Source organism: Musa acuminata, chromosome BXJ3-7 (assembly GCF_036884655.1).
Source record: "Musa acuminata AAA Group cultivar baxijiao chromosome BXJ3-7, Cavendish_Baxijiao_AAA, whole genome shotgun sequence".
Taxonomy (NCBI): domain Eukaryota; kingdom Viridiplantae; phylum Streptophyta; class Magnoliopsida; order Zingiberales; family Musaceae; genus Musa; species Musa acuminata.
In genome coordinates, this window is record NC_088355.1 from 4,464,964 (window position 1) to 4,482,184 (window position 17,221).

The window sequence follows — 17,221 nt, forward strand, 5'->3', positions numbered from 1 at the left end:
GTGGAGTCGGAGTCAGCTTGTGGGATCCTAAGTGGTAACTCAAGTCTAGACGTGAAAGAAGCGCTCGTGTAGACTGACGCATATATCCTCCAAAACATTGAAGGCGACGAGCGCCTCTGTGATGATTCCTGTCGTCGCATCAATTGCATCCTATCGCTGTTTGACAAAATGCCAAGGCGGGAGCGGATGGTGTAAGAGGAGGTTGAGCGTGGACTATCATGTCGCATCTACATCTGATGCCTAAACGTTGGTTTGTTTTCCACTCTCCTGCTGCTACGTAGAGTAAAAAGCGTTGTCGTCTCGATGGCTTCAGTTATCGCATAAACAGCGCTCTATAACTGCTCGACGAAATGCCTAGCCGGGTGGGAGCTGCCTGGGATTTGCTGGTGAGTGCTATATCAGGTTTCCAGTGAAGTTAATGGGTGAGACAGTGTCCATAGTTAGGTTGCCCCTCTATGATCTGGTTGCAGGGGTAAGGTTGCGTACGTTGATCTTCCTCACACTAGTGTCATGGAACAATGCAGACAGGGTGTTCGACACTTGTCCATGACGGTTTTCGGTTCCTGTTTTCCACTGTTTTCTTGTAGACAGCTTGTACGGGGCAGAAAACACTATAGTCAACCCCATTTTTGTTTGTTGTCAGTGTTTTTGCTTTGTCTTTATGTCATGTAAAGCTCGAAATGTTTCATAGTGGTATCAGAGCTGCAAATGCCACACTCCATTTGGGTAGCTTTGCTAGTTTCCACATGAGTGCTTGTCCGTTTCTCTGGAACAGCCACGCATTTCTGCTGCCCATCCTGTACAGAAGTGTTGGTTTTGCTACACTGCCTTGCCATAGCTGTTTGCGTTACCCGCTCCGATATTACTTTGTCTCGTCCTTAGTTGGGATTGCCTAAGGTGTGCGGCACCCAAGCGACATGTGTTCGCAAGGGTCAACCTAGACCTTAACTTCGTATAATCCACTAAGGACATGCACAATGAAGAAAATGTTAAAAAGACGAAAGTGCTAGGTGAACATTGAGCCTGAATCTACCTTCAGAACCCCCTTTGTATGTGTTTGTTCAGCCCATTCTTGAGACCCTTTCAAGCCTAATAAAAGCTGGTTTTTTTGTGCTGCTTGCGATCCTGGTTATCTTGCCCTTTTCGTGTGTGATGGTGGCAAATTACCCACATGTTCGTCTTTCTAACTTTTTCTTCATTGTGCAAGTCCTCAATGGACTACACGAGGTTAAGGTCTAGGCTAATCCTTGTGAAAGCATATTGCATGGATGTCATATGCCTTAGGCAATTCCAGTTAAGGACGTGACACTAGGCTGTCCTTTTTTATGTTATACTTCTCTGTCTTATATGCTATAGTTATTGTCTGTTCAGGCATTGGCATCTCATGATGAAATTTGCTTCCACTAATGCCAAAACCCAAAGGCAGTCACTGTAGTGTTTTACTTGTCCACGTCTGTCAGACTATAGCTACACAAATTAATTTTTGGTGTCAACCGCCATTGTCAAGTAAACATGATTAATCATATTACATATTGTATCATCTTGTAGCACATCTAAATGCGCTTTTGATCAGACAAGTTTTTATGAGATCTATTCTTTGGCTGAATTTTACAAAAAAAGAAAAAGAGAGAAAATTATGAAAATTATCTTTTGAGCCCCTTGTCTGAGGTGGCTATTTGCTGTTGTCATTATGCTTGTACTGAATAGATCTACGTGTGCTACCCCCTGCTTCAAACATCTTTTCCAGTTTAATCATCTGATCTGGAAATTCAGTTTCTCAATGCTGAAGCCAAAAACAAAAAGGAATAACACAATTACCCCAAAATGAAGGGCCACGATAATTGTGAAATCATTGTCTTGAAAACCAAATAGGTCCTGAAGAAACACATTTATTGGCTGATACAAATTCCCTGGAACATGAATTGGTTTATCTAGATCTCCTAGTTGAGAAAACATCAGACCATAAAGAGTCCATGCTGCAGGATTGACCCAATATAACCATCTCCACCAAACTGGGATCATCTGCTTTAACATAGTCAACATTCTTTCAGTGTAGCATGCTTGTATTCTAAATAAATTATTGCAAGCTAAGAATGTCAAATTTACCTTCCTTGAAATGAAAAAACCAGAGAAGAAACTCCACAAGAGATAAATGAGGAAGGAGACCGAGGAAGCTATTTCTGGAGTTGGTGTGAGTGTTACTGTCATCATCCCATACATTGTGAAGTAGGACAAATTTAAAAGCATGAAGAGCAAGAACCAGAGGAATTTTACTATCGAAAACTGGAATCCAATCATTGGATAGAAAATAAATGAAAAGAGGAGCATTTGGAGTATCACAAATGGGGTTTCAACTGCCACCTGCAGATGTTATGATGATATTCATCTATACAGAACTGAAAAAATAAGCAGTGACGTATCTATTACTTAATGTATGCTGATTGGTTTTCTATGAAAAAGTGGTGGACTACTGTGTTTGTTGGTAGAAACAGTATACTGCAGCACATGTATTGCAATGCCTCAGAGGTACCGGGCATGCTTCATGCCCAGTTGTGCCAGAAGTGACAACACATGCCTCAGGCAATTTCTGGCATTTTCCTTGCTAGAAATGTATTATCATACTCATTGTCATGGAATGATGAAACAACAATCCTTGTGTTGGACTTTGAGTTCATGATAAATCGTAAGTTCATAGCAAAATGCTGCAATTTTGAATGGATTGCAGAAATAAGATTACCTGAGCAATAGTGTAAGCCATGGAAGTGTACATTCCAGCTGATCCTTCTCGGTAGAGTACTGTTCTCTCCATCCATACAAGAGGCTGCATCAAAATGGCATTGACAAAACCTTGAAACAATGCTGATGCATACATGACTCTGAAAATGTTGAAAATATCTTGTTCACTAGTACTGTTATTCATTGAAGAAAGAGCAGGGTTAAAAGTATTGACAAAGACATGAAACATTGCTGTTGCTTACATGATTCCCAGTCTGTTGAGAGTATCTTGTTCACTGATGTTGTTGTGCAGTGAAAAAAAAGACTTAAACTCTCAGCTATGGAGGAAATCATTCTGAACTCAAGAAAATATGTTGTTCACTGGTACTATTGTTCAGCCAAGAAAACAGAACTAAAAGTTTCAGCTATGCATGGGGAAGATCATTTTGAACTTACATGTTGGAGCCAATTTTACAAAATACTATGGCAAATAGATTTGAAGTTCCAACTGTAGTCACAAAACGGACGACATTGAATTCTGGATTTTTCCAATATGATTTGTGTAATTTCCACAAGCACGCACTACATTGTGACCCAAAATTCTGCCAATATTCAGACGCGAAGTGCAGATCCTCTGAGTTTGGCCGTATTTTACTCAGCTCACTAACTAGTTCCATGTTTTCTCTGTTAGATCAAGTATAAATTCAGCACCTCATTTTATTCATAAAAAGGGGTGGCACAGTGCAGGAGGCTCCTGCTAATGCAGGATCTGTGGTGGTTTAGTGTGCACAACCTAGAGGCTGTTTCTAAGACTTGAACCCTTGACATCCAGATAGAAAAGATGCAACCTTGTTATGCTGCCAAAGCTCATCTGCTATTCATTTTAAATTTGTGGTCTTTTTACTTGAACCAAGAATTTTGGTTGTGTTACCTGTATAGAGAAGAACTTCGAAAGATCTCTGCATAGTCGATGGACTTATCATATTCCATGGTAAGAGAAGTGATATCTAGCATCCATGTTGCTGGATTTTGGTCTTTTTTTAATTTTAGGAACTCCTGGGATAGCCTGCACAGAAAAGCCTTGGACCTATTCTTATTCTCTTCATTTAAGGAACAAAGATTAATTCAAAATATGTTACCTGAAAATATTGAATCATGATATGAGATAGAGGACCCAGAGGACCACTATAGATAAACTGCCCCCCTCTTTTCATCAGTAGTAACTTCCAGTGGTAGCAAAGGACAAGAATGGTTAAAAAATGCAATTCTGACACTTAATCTGTATGTTTTGCAGTGGTAAATGAACACTATTTGTCTAGGAGCTTTATGATTTCTTAGTTATTTAATTTATATGTTGTTAAGATATCTTCATTTTTCATCTTGTTAATTCATCAAATGTTTGCATTTGTTCTTAGTTGTTCCTTTTCGATATAAAATGTTCGAAAGCAGACTGTGAGATTTTAACTGACTGTCTCTTAAATTTGACTTGCTTGCACGAAATTTAGCTCTCTTTGAAAGGTGAGCCAACATAAGTTTTCCTTTCCAGCTACATAGGGTACTGTTTACAATTGTAAAGATTTGTTACGTAAATGCAAGAATATATAACCAAGTGTCAGTTCATCTATGTTTTAACTAAATCAAATTCCCAAGAAGCGTTCATAATCCAATGACATCTTAACCTAACCAAGATTATAGCTGTGCCATTACATGATTCATGTGCTACATTTACCATAAGCATCACAAGGATGTTCCATGGCTCTCATAGTAATTTAAAAGATCTCAATGTTAGGAGGGCCACCGAAATCCTAGTAGTAGTATTTGCTTTGCAACATGTGTCACATCTACTTTCATAAATTATAATCCATGCAATATTCTAATTTCTGCCTTTGTTCGTAGTCGCTAACCCAATATTAAAGTTTTTGGGTGTATTTTGGCTATAACTTACTTTTGTGGATTTGAAAAAAAATTGGATGCAAGACATCTTGTCACTAATATGTCAAAAAAAAGGATCTGATTGTAGGAAATAAGAGACTACTTTTTTGTTAAATTTGCTTAGAGAAAATAAATTCTTGATAAGAATTCAATTTAGTCTCTCGAGGCAAAAAAAAAAAAAAACAAGTAAATTCTGTGCGCGTAATATCGGTTTCCATGTTCTTAGATTTATGATGCTAATTAATAGATAATCCCTAAACTTTTCACTCCTGAGCTAATGATTAGAAGATTCATTAGCCTTCAAGGAGCTGATCTTGCGCACACAAACAAAATACTTGATTAGCCTTCAAAATGCTAAGCAATATTTTCACATCTTATTATTGTTTTTGTTGTTGTTGTAGATTGAAGCAGCAGCACCTGCAGGGTATTGGCGCAGACATTGAACAAGGTTGGAAGAGGTCGTCGGCCTCCACGCTCAAGTTCTCAAAACGCACCTCAACCTTGGGAACTTGAATCCCCAACTTGACCATAAAACATCACTTGGTAAGATTTCTGGATGAGATGGGAGAAACAGAAAACAAAGTCTTCTTTCTCTGTTGAGTTCCTTCTGTTTTCACTATTTCCTCATTCCCTCTCGGAGCAGGAGGAGGAACTCCTCGTTGTCCGCATGGTGAAGGGGGCCTCTTGCCGTTCCATGCTTGTGGATCTCGTCTTCCTTCTGCCACTTCAACTTCGGGTTGTGCTACCAAGTAAGCCTGGTGTTGATGTGCTGTTTTAGCGTGGCTCAGATATATAGAGTGGAAGAGCAACGTGAGCAAAGTAGTAGTAGCATGGGAACGGTGTAAAGGTGTATCAGACCTGAATCGGTTCTGGGTCGGAATCGAATCAGGTCAATAGTTCGATGATATCGAATCAGATGAGAAGCTGGGTCATACGGTTCGATTCTGATTTCTAGAAATTAGGATGTAAATCGGTATGGTAGAATGTAAAGCTCTGGTTTCAGTTCTTAGTGGAAAGGACTCTGTTCCACACCCACTGTCTCTGTTCATAGTCTCAACGCAGGGTAAGAACAGGAGCCTATTACATGGACAGCAATCGATTGGTGGAGAAAGTGACACTACAATATTTGAAGCAAAGAGATTTGACTCTGATCTTTCACGTGTGTTACCGATGGATGACGGCAATCGATTGGTTAACATGTCAATACACCGTCGACGCAAAATACATGGAAAGCCCAAATGGCCCATAAACTGCTGTTAGGCCCAATTGACGGTTTTTTTTGGGACCCACAATCTAACCGACGAAGATCGGCAAAGAAGATGGCCCGTAACTGTAGATAGGCCCAATTAGTTAGGATTATCGTGGGCCCCACCAATCTAACCGACAGAGCTCGGCAACAGAACTTAGTGAAATCGGGCGGGAAGGAATAGAGAGAGAGAGACAGAGAGGCGAGGGGGGGGTGGTGGTGGTGGGAATGGCGATGCTCCGGATCTGGTGCGTGTCAGATCGACCGCGTACAGGGCGGCCGCCGTCTCATCGTCCTTTCCTCTCCTTTATTCTTGCTCTTTTAAGGTTCCCTTCGGGTCGAAGTCTACCTATATCGCGAGGTAGGGTGATCCGCTGGAACCGATCAGGGAAGAGAATCGTCATTTGTCTTACTCGCATCTGGTTGTTGCAGGGGAGCCTGTGCTTTCCATCAAGAATCGGAGATCTTTGCAGCTGTTGTTGATGAAGAACACCCGAGGGCGGGCGGCCCCTGTTCGGGCGAAGTTTGGGGCTGTTCATCCCCTGTACATGCCCGTGTGATCAAAATCCGGTATCAAGCTCCTTCCCTTGTTCATTTATTTGCCCTTATTTCTCGTACTATAATGGTCGGACGCGTGAAATTAATGCGTGCAATTTGACTGTAGTTTTTCCTTGTTCTTAGTGTATAGATCGAGAGCCAAGTGAATGATAAGGTTTGCTATGCTTGGGAAATTGAGTGATATCATGATTGATCTCTTTATGGACTGAAATTATTCTCTTTAGTCTATGTGCTTGATGAAGTTACTGGAATAAGTTGGAACATAGATCAATTTGGTAATAGATTTCTCTTGATGTAATTTTGAAGGACCTACTTGTTCAGCCTTGGGAGATGGTTTTCTGGCATTCTTTTGTCATGGACTGAGCGTTTTCACTAAGTTGTGTAGCATTCCCTCACTACGCCTATTAGTAAGAAGTCACTCTATAGTATGACCTTGTAAAACAAAAGAAGATTAGTTGATGAGCAAACTATCACGTATGTGTGTTGTCCAAGGATACTAGAACATGGATTGCATAGGTAACACAAAGGTAACTGATAGCTTTACTAGACCATAAATGACGATCACAAACCACGCATGTGGATCCGGCTAGCTTGATATGTCTTCTAAAACTTCTCTTTTGGAGAATAGCACTAGTGAAATTTGAAAAGTGGGAAGAGTTGTTATACTAGGGCTTAACCTGACTGAATATGTAATGCATCACCATGGTTAGTTCCTATCTTATTTGTGAAAAAAAATAGTAATCTATAAGATTCTGCACTGACTATAGCCGGTTATATAGCTACTTCCAGTGCCAATCAATATCCCGACTCCAATTTGTGTTATTTGATCAATTAGGAGTGTATTCTTATAGAAAAAAATTGAGGTAAGCATATGTTATGTTGATAAATAAATCTGAGGAAATTATTTAGAACTGTAATCCTCAAAATATATTTATACATTATGAGTGATGATACTCTTTGAATCAAAAATGCCTCAACTACTTTTGTGAACCTGTTGAGCGGAGAATTCTTATCATTTTTGTATAATTTTGTGACTAACGTAAGTCATCGTGTGGAAACCAAATTAGAACTATGTTAGGAGATTAGAGAGACAAAATTAATTGGGATTGCATGAGATTTGGGTTAAGAAGTCAGATTTTGGTACATTTTATTTCTCGAGAGGTTATATTGTATAATCTTGAGAAATTCGATGGGAGAGTGGTACTATCATATGCTCAGAAGCTTCTTAGGATTCGCTGAACATAAAAAATAAGTTTTTTTTGTCATTTTTCAATATACTGTGACAACATGAAAATAATTAGACATAAGTGTGAGAAACTTTGATAAGAGTGGATACCATTATCTTAGGTCCAATTTGAGGCCTTAAGACTTGCTCTTGTTTATCTTTTCCTTGAACTTGTAGGGTATGCCCTATCATCCTCTCTCTCACCTCCCATTTCTAGCAATCATCTTTTTAGTCTCTATTTTGATGAATCACATTAATGAGCATTGGGGATTATCATCAATCAAACTGTCAAGAAAGATTATTAATGAATTCCTGTTCAATTATTTTGAATAAAATCCCTAGATTATAATTATTTTAAGTGTTGTTTTAAATAGCTCTCAATCTAATGTGTGTGGTTAAAACGTATCAGATATGTCAAACTACTGTGTTAAGAGAGACCTTTCACTCATGCTACTTGATATGCATGATCCATGATAACTATCCAAATGAACAGTTAGAAACTGGCTCTAGCTCCAGAAATCTGATCTAGGCTTTTTTGTCTTTTGCATATAGTATCTTGCTCCAACAAGATTGGTAGCATTCAGTATTGAACTACAGCATGAGTTGGACTTGGAAAGTGTTGCTCTTTGAGAAACAGATCACCTCTTCCCCTGAAGATTGCTGGGAAATGTAATTACTAATCGGTTTCCCGTCATTTGTTAGTAAAGCATTAACTGCACTTTTGATAATTATCAGAAATGCAAACTGTCTTGGGTCACTTCAAGCATAGCAAGCAATCCTTGAACTGCCATACTTGACTGATGCAATTTTTATTTGGTTTCATTTTTTTTACCTTTGTATTGTAAGATGAACATTTCGACTGTGTTAAATTATACTGACAGACAAAAAAAAGGGGGGTTTGGCAATTCTAGAGAGGTCGACATCCAAACATGGGCCCGTTACCATCCACCGATGAAAAATGCAAATGAGCCACCCGTGCCCGACATCTCTTTTCTGGTAGGTAGAAAGTTTATTTATTTATTTATTTTACTTTTGGCTCCTTTTGAACGAAAGAAATTTGTTGGGAAGCAAGTCTGCAACTTGCAACTTCCATCCGTTTCTTATTCTTTCTTTGGTATTTTTTGTCATCGGTCTCTCTTCACTCGGGTAAACTTGCATATCTTCATCAAAGCTTCCGCAACTGTCAACCTATACCTGCAAACCATGTACTCGGCCTACTTGTGAACAGTATCGTATATCGTACAAAGTCTTGTCTTTAAAAACGCGTCGCATGGAGATCGAGCAGCTGACACAGAGGAGATGGGCGCCGAGTTCAACAAGTCCAGTCTGAGCCGTGCGGCCAGCTTCCTCAACTCCGCAGTGGCCTTCCTGGTGTTCTCCTTCCTCGACGTCCTCGACGCGATCCTCTGCGTCGTCTACAAGCTCGTGGACTCCGCCATGGAGACCGACTCGAGGCCGTGCTACTGCTCCCCGGAGGAGGTCACCATCAGCGGCGACTTCCTCGTATCAGCGACGAAAGGCCGCACCGTTGTTCCAGTGGCTGCCAAGCTCCGGTTGGGGGATGTATCTGACACACTTTACTATCGCCCGTCCCAAGTTGCTGAGCTCACTAAGAAGGCCGCCATTGCCGTGGGCTATAAGACCAGCAGATCGATTCGATTCACTGTGAGCTCTGACGTCATCGGGGCGCTCAAGGAGAAGACCAGTCGCGGACGACGGCCGCTGTGGTCCGACTGCGACTGCAAGAAATGCAATTCTCCGGAATCTCACCTATATGTTCATGTCGAAGGACCCAAAGGTATTTGATTACTGCATTTGGGTGTATATTCTTGAAGCACTGATCAGAAAAATATTCCGACAGACACATCTGCGACGACGACGGACGTCATTTTCATTCATGGATTCATATCGTCGTCGGCGTTCTGGACGGAGACGGTGTTTCCGGAGTTCTCAGACGCGACCAAGTCGAACCATCGGATGTTCGCGGTGGACCTGCTGGGGTTCGGCCGGAGCCCGAAGCCGGCGGACTCGCTGTACACGCTGCGGGAGCAGGTGGACATGATCGAGAAGTCGATCCTGAAGCGGCACAACGTTCGGTCCTTCCACATCGTTGCCCACTCCATGGGGTGCATCATCGCGTTGGCGCTGGCGGTCGAGCACCCAGAGGCGGTCAAGTCGCTTGCATTGATCGCTCCGGTAAGTCCAGGGTGTCGATCAATGAGTAGAGGATGGAGTAGGGTTTGTCCATGGCGTTCATTTAATGAAGGTGGGGTTTGGTGCAGCCATACTTTCCGGTGCCCGAAGGGGAGAAGGCGGCGCAGTTCGTGATGCGGCAGGTGGCGCCGAAGAAGCTGTGGCCGCCAATAATGTTTGGGGCGTCGATGTCGTGCTGGTACGAGCACGTGAGCAGGACGATTTGCCTGTTAATCTGCAGAAATCACCGGTTGTGGGAATTCCTCTTCAGACTCATCACTCGGAACAGGTAAAATCTACACCATGATCTGCAGTTGAACTGCCTCTTCTTTCTACTATGTTAGTGATCCATCTCTTTCCTATTGCATGCTACTTTTCTTACCTCTTCATTCAATGTTAGTGATCTATCTCTTTCGTGTTGCATGCTGCTTTTCTAGTTAGCTGATTGTGTGCAATGTGGTAAGGCTCCCAAAAGATTAAAAAACACAAATTAACACAAGACAACACAGGAGAAATTTTAATACCATCTAATTCGAAATATCCCATTTCACTGTGTCAACTCCTACAATTCGATGCTTTAAACTGTTGCGCTTATGTCATACATTCTTCCTTGTTATGTATTCTTTTTCTCGACGCTATTTGGACTGCATAGCTAACAGACAGATACTATTAGTACTAAGTTGAGGTCTTTGCACTTTCAATTCCTGTTTCAACATTGACAAAAGCATATCTCCCTTTAGTTCCTACTAGAAAATAAATAAATAAATAAAACTCTTACTAAACCAAAGTTTGATTCGTCTTCACCATCATTTTCTAATTAAACTTTGAAAAAAATAATTGCATGCAATAATACCATGAATATTATCACTGTTGTTCCAATATGCATTATGAAGAATTCTTTATGCTCTATTAGAATTGTATGTAAGTTGTTTAATTGTTTACCTTTCCACCGTTGTCTTTTATTTCTTTCGGATATATGTATACATATATATATATATATATATGTATACATATATATATAAAACCCTTAGGTTTTCATTATTTCTCGTGCAGAGTCCTTTAAAAAAAAAAAAGATGAGATTACCTAATCCTATTGTGATTGTCTCCAATTCACGAGGTCCTATCGTCCCCCTCTTCGTTGTCATCTTATCGTACTACTATCTCTCTTTATCATTCTCAGTCCCATCATTCCCATAATAGAATATCATAAATGGTTATGGGGGCGATTGAGAGAAAAGAATTGGGATGATAAAACCTCTCAAAGATAGATGAGAAGATTGCTTAGAACGAAAGTGATCATGATGGGATGGAGTGATAGAATAATCTCATCCTTTAAAAAAAGAAAAAATACTTTGCAAAGATGTTAGTTAATGTGCTTCAACAAATATATATATATATATATATATATATATATATATATATATATATATATATATATATATATATATATATATATATATATATATATATATATCCAATGCAACTCCAAATACGAATCAAAATTTAATGTGCTTCAACAAGTAGTTAGTTGCAAGAGGCTGTTCGGTATGGGAAAACGATGTTCCCTATTATCCCTCAGCGCGTCGAGTCGATGCTGAAGGACAGAGGTCGGCAACTTTATTGCCCTTCGGCTAAGCTTGATGGATGTATATATGGATTCGAGGACACAGCCATGCTGAACTTAGTTATTCCCTTCCGCCTAATGCAACATCTAAATGGTTGAGTATTTGATGAAGCACAGTTTCCGTCCCATCAGCCTCCATCCAACTCAATGCTAGTGTTATATAGGACGTCATGTCTGCTTTTAATGCAGGCTGACTACCCAAACGAGTCAAGATAGTTCTCATGTTGAGCTCTATGCCAGTGAAAATTGCATACGATGTTAATCCTGTCACGATTACGAATTGGCCAAGTCTATTGAACTCTTGATGATTTGGCGGAAGATAGTAATACAAGGAAGCTTAGAAATCAATCAGTAAACGACTCTGTTTTGTTTGTCGTCTGCTTTGTTTTCTTCCCTGCTATAATTCATCACTACATTTCTGGTTCATAGAACCGTACAGATCTCGAGGTTTCACCACTCAAAATTCATAGTATTGACATCTTTCTCGGAATATTTAAATTGTTCGTCGTATGTCTCCATCAGCTTGCCTGTGCTCATCATTAATCATGGTCCGAGTACTGCTTGCACACCCACATCCGCCGAGTTCTTCACGTCATTATCTGATGCGATGCAGCATGAATGAGATGACAATGAAGGCCACCAAATCCTGCACAACTCTACCTTCCAGATGTTTGCTAGCGCGTTATTCCTGTGCTTTCAGTCGACATTACGCTCTGGTCAATCCTTATTTATGACTCTCACATGCTCTTCCGTGGCCTCGAAACTTCGACAAGCTGAAATCCTCATGGACTGCGCCAGGAAACCAAGTGTCTGAATGATGCATGATGTATTGTTCTGTTGTTGTTGGAACAGGATGAGGACCTACATGATGGATGCCTTCATGTGCCACACCCACCGTGCTGCATGGCACAGCTTGCACAACGTGATATGCGGGAGTGCGGAGGCGATGGAACGGTACATGGATAGGGTGAACAGACGGAGCTGCTGCGACGTGGCGGTGTTCCATGGCGACGACGACGATGTCCTCCCTGTCGACTGTAGCTACGCCGTGGGGTCGAGGATCCCCAGGGCTCGTGTCAAGGTGTTCCAGAGGAAGGACCACATCACCATCGTCGTCGGCCACCACAAGGCCTTGGCCGGGGAGCTGGAACAGATATGGAGGAACGCAGGCAGCCCAACCAACAAATAGCCATCCGCAGGTCGATACAAGAAACCCAAATTAACACCACAACCCTGCCTTCTCTTTTATGTTGGGTCATGTACTAATACCCTATGCCTAATCTTTTATTTATATACATAATTTTTATTTATAAAGATAAATGATGAAGACGAGATTTGAATTTATATTTTATCAGTTAAATCAATAGATATTTTCATGTTTATGAATATTATGAAGAAAAAAATAATTATTGTCTTAAAGGTTAATTCATAGTCTCATTGGATGTCGACGACTAATACGAGCATTTTGTTTGATGTCCTACAAAATACTAACACTAAGACGGAATGTATGTCGAACAAGTGAGAACATAAAGAAGAGTATTGATCCAAGATGAGCGAGCAACTACCTAAGGAAGGATCATGCTGACTAAGTTTATAACGTAGTGTCGGGCTTACGATATCATAACACAAGACTGACATACGTCAACCTTTAGGTATCACGATATCCATAATTCATCGACCAAAGTCAACTCAATGCAAATGACTCCTACCGACCACCCAAAAACTAATTAAAGAAAAATAAATTTTCCAGCGGGCAACAGTAGGGATAAGTCTCTCTCTTATCCTCGTCCTGATTGGGCATTAGGCATGGGCATGGGCGCGTCTAAGCTTCATCTGAACGACAAAAACCACGTTCAGTCACTAAATACACTAGTGAAGATGACGGCAGCACCGCCTAAGTGTCGGTTGCCGACCGCCGGTCGACTTCGGCCCCATCAGCGACCGTAAGTCTCCTTTCGCCGCCCATCACTAACGATGCTTCCACGGCAACCCAAACCTAATCTCGTCCTTTTCTCGACCGCTTTGGCATCCGAACCAAGTGCGGGAAACTGGCGGTTGGTACCGAGTTCCCCCCACCGCAAATAAGAATAAGAAAGTGGAGTTACGGGACCTCTTTTATCACCCTGCGACTACTGTTTGGTACACTCGCTCACCGGTGCGTTGCCATCACTTTTCCTTGGTTCTTTTCTTCTCTTGGACCAATTTGACGTCGGATCGAAGTGCACCTGGGTTCCGCTCACCTCAACGGAGGATAAGAAAGTGGAGTTACGCGGGATTCCGAGGATTTCGGACCGTAATAAATGTTTTCCGGCGTCTTCGTTCCTCTGCTAGTGTGCGGTAATCCCCCCGGTCGGTTTCCGCAGCCTTTTCTCTTTTTCCTACACCGGTTCTGCTCACCGCCGTAAAAGAATAAGAGGTTGGGCGCTGTATGACGCCGCCTTGTAGTTTGTAGTTTTCTGTTAGGGTGTCGATGCACCGCGCATCAATACCCTAACAGAAGGAACTGACCTTTTTGTATCTCGAGGGAGGGCACAGAGAAGCAGGATTGCTCCTCACCAAACAAATTAAGATGTAGTGGTATTGCAATCACAGCAAAATGAACCATACGATACTGAGAAAACAGATGAGATATAGAGTGAAACTAAATTTTTGTATATGAATAAATACTTGCAAGTTATAATATGCAGCGGAATTAAATAAAATCATAATAAAATAGAATACTAAGATTTATATGGAAAATTCCTCAAAGATAAAAATCACATAACAAAATAGAGATAATCCACTATAAGAATAATGAATATATAAATCTTAATTTATTGCTCAAAACCCTTGCAACAATCACAAGAGAATAACTGAGATACAAAGATCACGTCACTGTACATAATAATTGAGAACAGTCTCTCTACGTTGTTCTTGTTTTCTTCCCTTTTTTTCTCTTGTTTTTATGTCTTTTTCTCCTCCTTTTTGAATCAAGATGCTGCTGCCAAGATCTCCCCTACTGCTATAGTTTTCTCCCTCATTGCTGTCTTTTTATCTGCTCCAAAAAACGCAGTCACCACACCCCCTAATTTGATCTATGATTAGGTCAAAGAGGGATGGACTGTGGACGATTAAAACCTATCATGGGCTGAATATGTGGGTTGTAAGAGCACAATCAGAGCTGAATATGTCAACCCAACAAACAAAGCAAAATCCATGATTTATTCTTAATGTAAGAGGCATTAGCAGTTGCATTATCTATTTTATCGGCTTCGAGGGTAAAGCACAGAAAATAAATATATAAAAAAAAATTGGATGGCAAGAGAAAGGCAAATTCAACCCATACATATAATGCAATTCTAAACTGTAACAGTGAAGGACAAATTTTCTCAATGTGGAATGATAAGGAATGTTTCTTTACTTCCCATGTCTTTGCCAACTAATGTATATCGATCACAACAATCTACAGCATTTGAAAAGCCTACAATAAGCAGAATTTTAAACATCTACACCGTAGACCAGATTTAAGCATAGAATGAAATTAGTTTAGTGTTTTGAAACACCATCAGTTAAACCAAGGATTTTAATCATGGGTAATGACCCCCCCCCCCCCTCCCCACCCAACAGCTGGTCAAACCGGTATAAATCACTGGCAGCAAAGTTTGAAAAATCAGCCAATTCCATTCCAGATTGATCGATAAGAATATGTCAAATTGCACCTACAAGATCATATGACACAATGAAAGTGGGTAAGGAAATTAACTCTGTCAAATCAGGTATATTCAAAATCCAGACTAATCTGAGAAAGCATATATTCCTAATCATTTATGCATTGAATTGACACTTTACAAGGTGTATACGCCTTCCAAAGCATATTTTCCTAATAATTTATGCATCAACACTCTACTGAGTGTTTATGCCTTCTTTAACATCACTGGATGCAAGTTTATCCATTATATTATGCAAATGCTTCTTTTCAGTATATTACATTTCCTTTAGGACGCAGTTCTGTAAACAGTTGTGGAAAGCATCACAGAATTCTAATACCCCCTTTCTCATTCCACTGGAAATGAACGATTTACCTGTATATTTGCAACCAGTCACTTGCTAGATCCAATCCAAGCAATGCCAAGAAAATAAAGCCTGGTCTGCAAGTAAGGTTCAACGAGAGTCTCACGTCAGAAATGTGCCAAAGGATAGACAGGAAAATTGCATAACAGCCAGTAATGTTTGCCCTGAAGGATGTCGAAAGCACCTGTCTGTTGCCGTAACATCTCCAGAAGTTGACACTGGACTACAAAATCTGATGAATAAATCAATTATTACAGCTTACCATTTTCCCCCTTTTCTTGGCATCTACCAGTCTATCAATTATTACAGCTCCAGAGAGGAGCTAAAAAGTATTATATTTAGACATGAAAAAAAAACATATATTTTCAATGTAAAGGAACAAAGGATCAACATTTAGGCACAACTGAATATGAACCAGTAATCCAATGTTCAGTATGATTCATATATAAGAGTGTTTCGTTGATTTTAATAGGAGTGCTTATGACTTGCTTCCTAGTGAATTTCATGCATCGGTAAATATTGGATGACTCAAAGACAAATCTGCTCCTATCCTTATTATTTGACTTCATAAAAATGTATACATACATATACATAAAAATGTATCCTTATTATCACTCAATTTAAATTTTTATGAATATGTATATATCTTTGCAAAACTTGCACATGTAAATCACCACGTCACCTGATCATTAAAGTAAACAATGTTTAGGTTCTAATTGGCATTAGCACCCCTTTAAATATGCCCTTTAAAGCAAATATGATGGTAAAAGTATCGATGAAACTTTATTATTTTAAATATTAATTTAAAAGAAAAATGAATTAGCTGACAATTGTTACCATAGTTCTTGTAATGAATGTTAATGGCAGGAGTTTTATGGTGGATCATAGTTACCGGGGGACATAAATGCTATATTCAAATTTGTTGTGACAAATGCACATTTGCCAAACTTTTCAATGATTGGCATGACAAATCCCTTTTTTGTTTTAATAATTGTGGATGAAAGCAATGTGGTCACTTCAAAGTTAGGAGCTACTTAAAAGTGGCTCCATAAGAGCATTTGAAATCTTCCCACCAGATCTTGATGAGATCTTTCACTATTAAATTAGATAGTTGGATAATCATATTGATAGATGGCTAAGATGTGAGAACTAGAGGGTCTTAACATACAGTAATTAGTGCAGTGTTGCACAAGTGATAGGTCTCAAGTTTGAGTCGACATGTTAACAAAATTTGATGTAATGAAAATTTCTTTTCATTTTTCTTTTAAACATAAAGCACAACTGAGAAGGATGATTGTCCCAAAACTCACAGGTTAACAAAGCGGCCAAGACTTAGAACTGACAGTCCTCCGATCCTCCCATCGTAGGGTGAGCTCGGAGCTGGATACCTCCCTCCTCAATATCGGCCAAGAAAAAAGCCTAGATCACACGATAAATTCGTGGTCCATCTACCACCATCAAATACTATGTTCAAGATGAATGTCTCACAGGCATTTAAACGAACATGACGCGTGCAATCTATACTGGGCATATTGAACTCCAAAAGCACAAAGTGCAATCTATACTGGGCATATTGAACTCCAAAGGCACAAAAGTCCTTGCGTATCACAGGCTTTGGCCAATTCGGCTATAGGAAGTAACGTTATAGGATCAAGAAAAGCATCAGTTTGGAGCAGGA

General features: G+C 40.1%; 1 protein-coding gene and 1 long non-coding RNA gene across 3 annotated transcripts; both read left to right on the top strand.

Annotated features, from left to right (window-relative positions):
* The first annotated feature begins 36 nt into the window (after positions 1 to 36).
* LOC135643829 (uncharacterized) lies at positions 37 to 5,737 on the top strand. Of its 2 annotated transcripts, XR_010498358.1 has the most exons (4): positions 43 to 386; positions 2,130 to 3,706; positions 5,049 to 5,190; positions 5,291 to 5,737. It is a non-coding gene; the product is annotated as an uncharacterized LOC135643829 (long non-coding RNA). The 2 variants fall into 2 exon arrangements; XR_010498357.1 differs by lacking the exon at positions 2,130 to 3,706 and having other exon boundaries at positions 37 to 386; positions 5,291 to 5,729.
* Positions 5,738 to 8,872: 3,135 nt separating this feature from the next.
* LOC135642428 (probable lysophospholipase BODYGUARD 3) lies at positions 8,873 to 12,782 on the top strand. The gene is made up of 4 exons (XM_065158566.1): positions 8,873 to 9,474; positions 9,538 to 9,872; positions 9,959 to 10,158; positions 12,346 to 12,782. Exons 1-4 carry the CDS (start codon positions 8,976 to 8,978, stop codon positions 12,680 to 12,682), a joined length of 1,371 nt encoding a protein of 456 aa, XP_065014638.1. The 5' UTR covers positions 8,873 to 8,975; the 3' UTR covers positions 12,683 to 12,782.
* The last annotated feature ends 4,439 nt before the right edge of the window (positions 12,783 to 17,221 follow it).

Coding starts and splice junctions, on each gene's coding strand:
- LOC135642428 (XM_065158566.1), top strand. CDS start 8,976: ATGGGCGCCGAGTTCAACAAGTCCAGTCTGAGCCGTGCGGCCAGCTTC. Junction 9,873..9,958: donor CGCTTGCATTGATCGCTCCG/GTAAGTCCAGGG, acceptor GGTTTGGTGCAG/CCATACTTTCCGGTGCCCGA. Junction 10,159..12,345: donor AGACTCATCACTCGGAACAG/GTAAAATCTACA, acceptor TTGTTGGAACAG/GATGAGGACCTACATGATGG.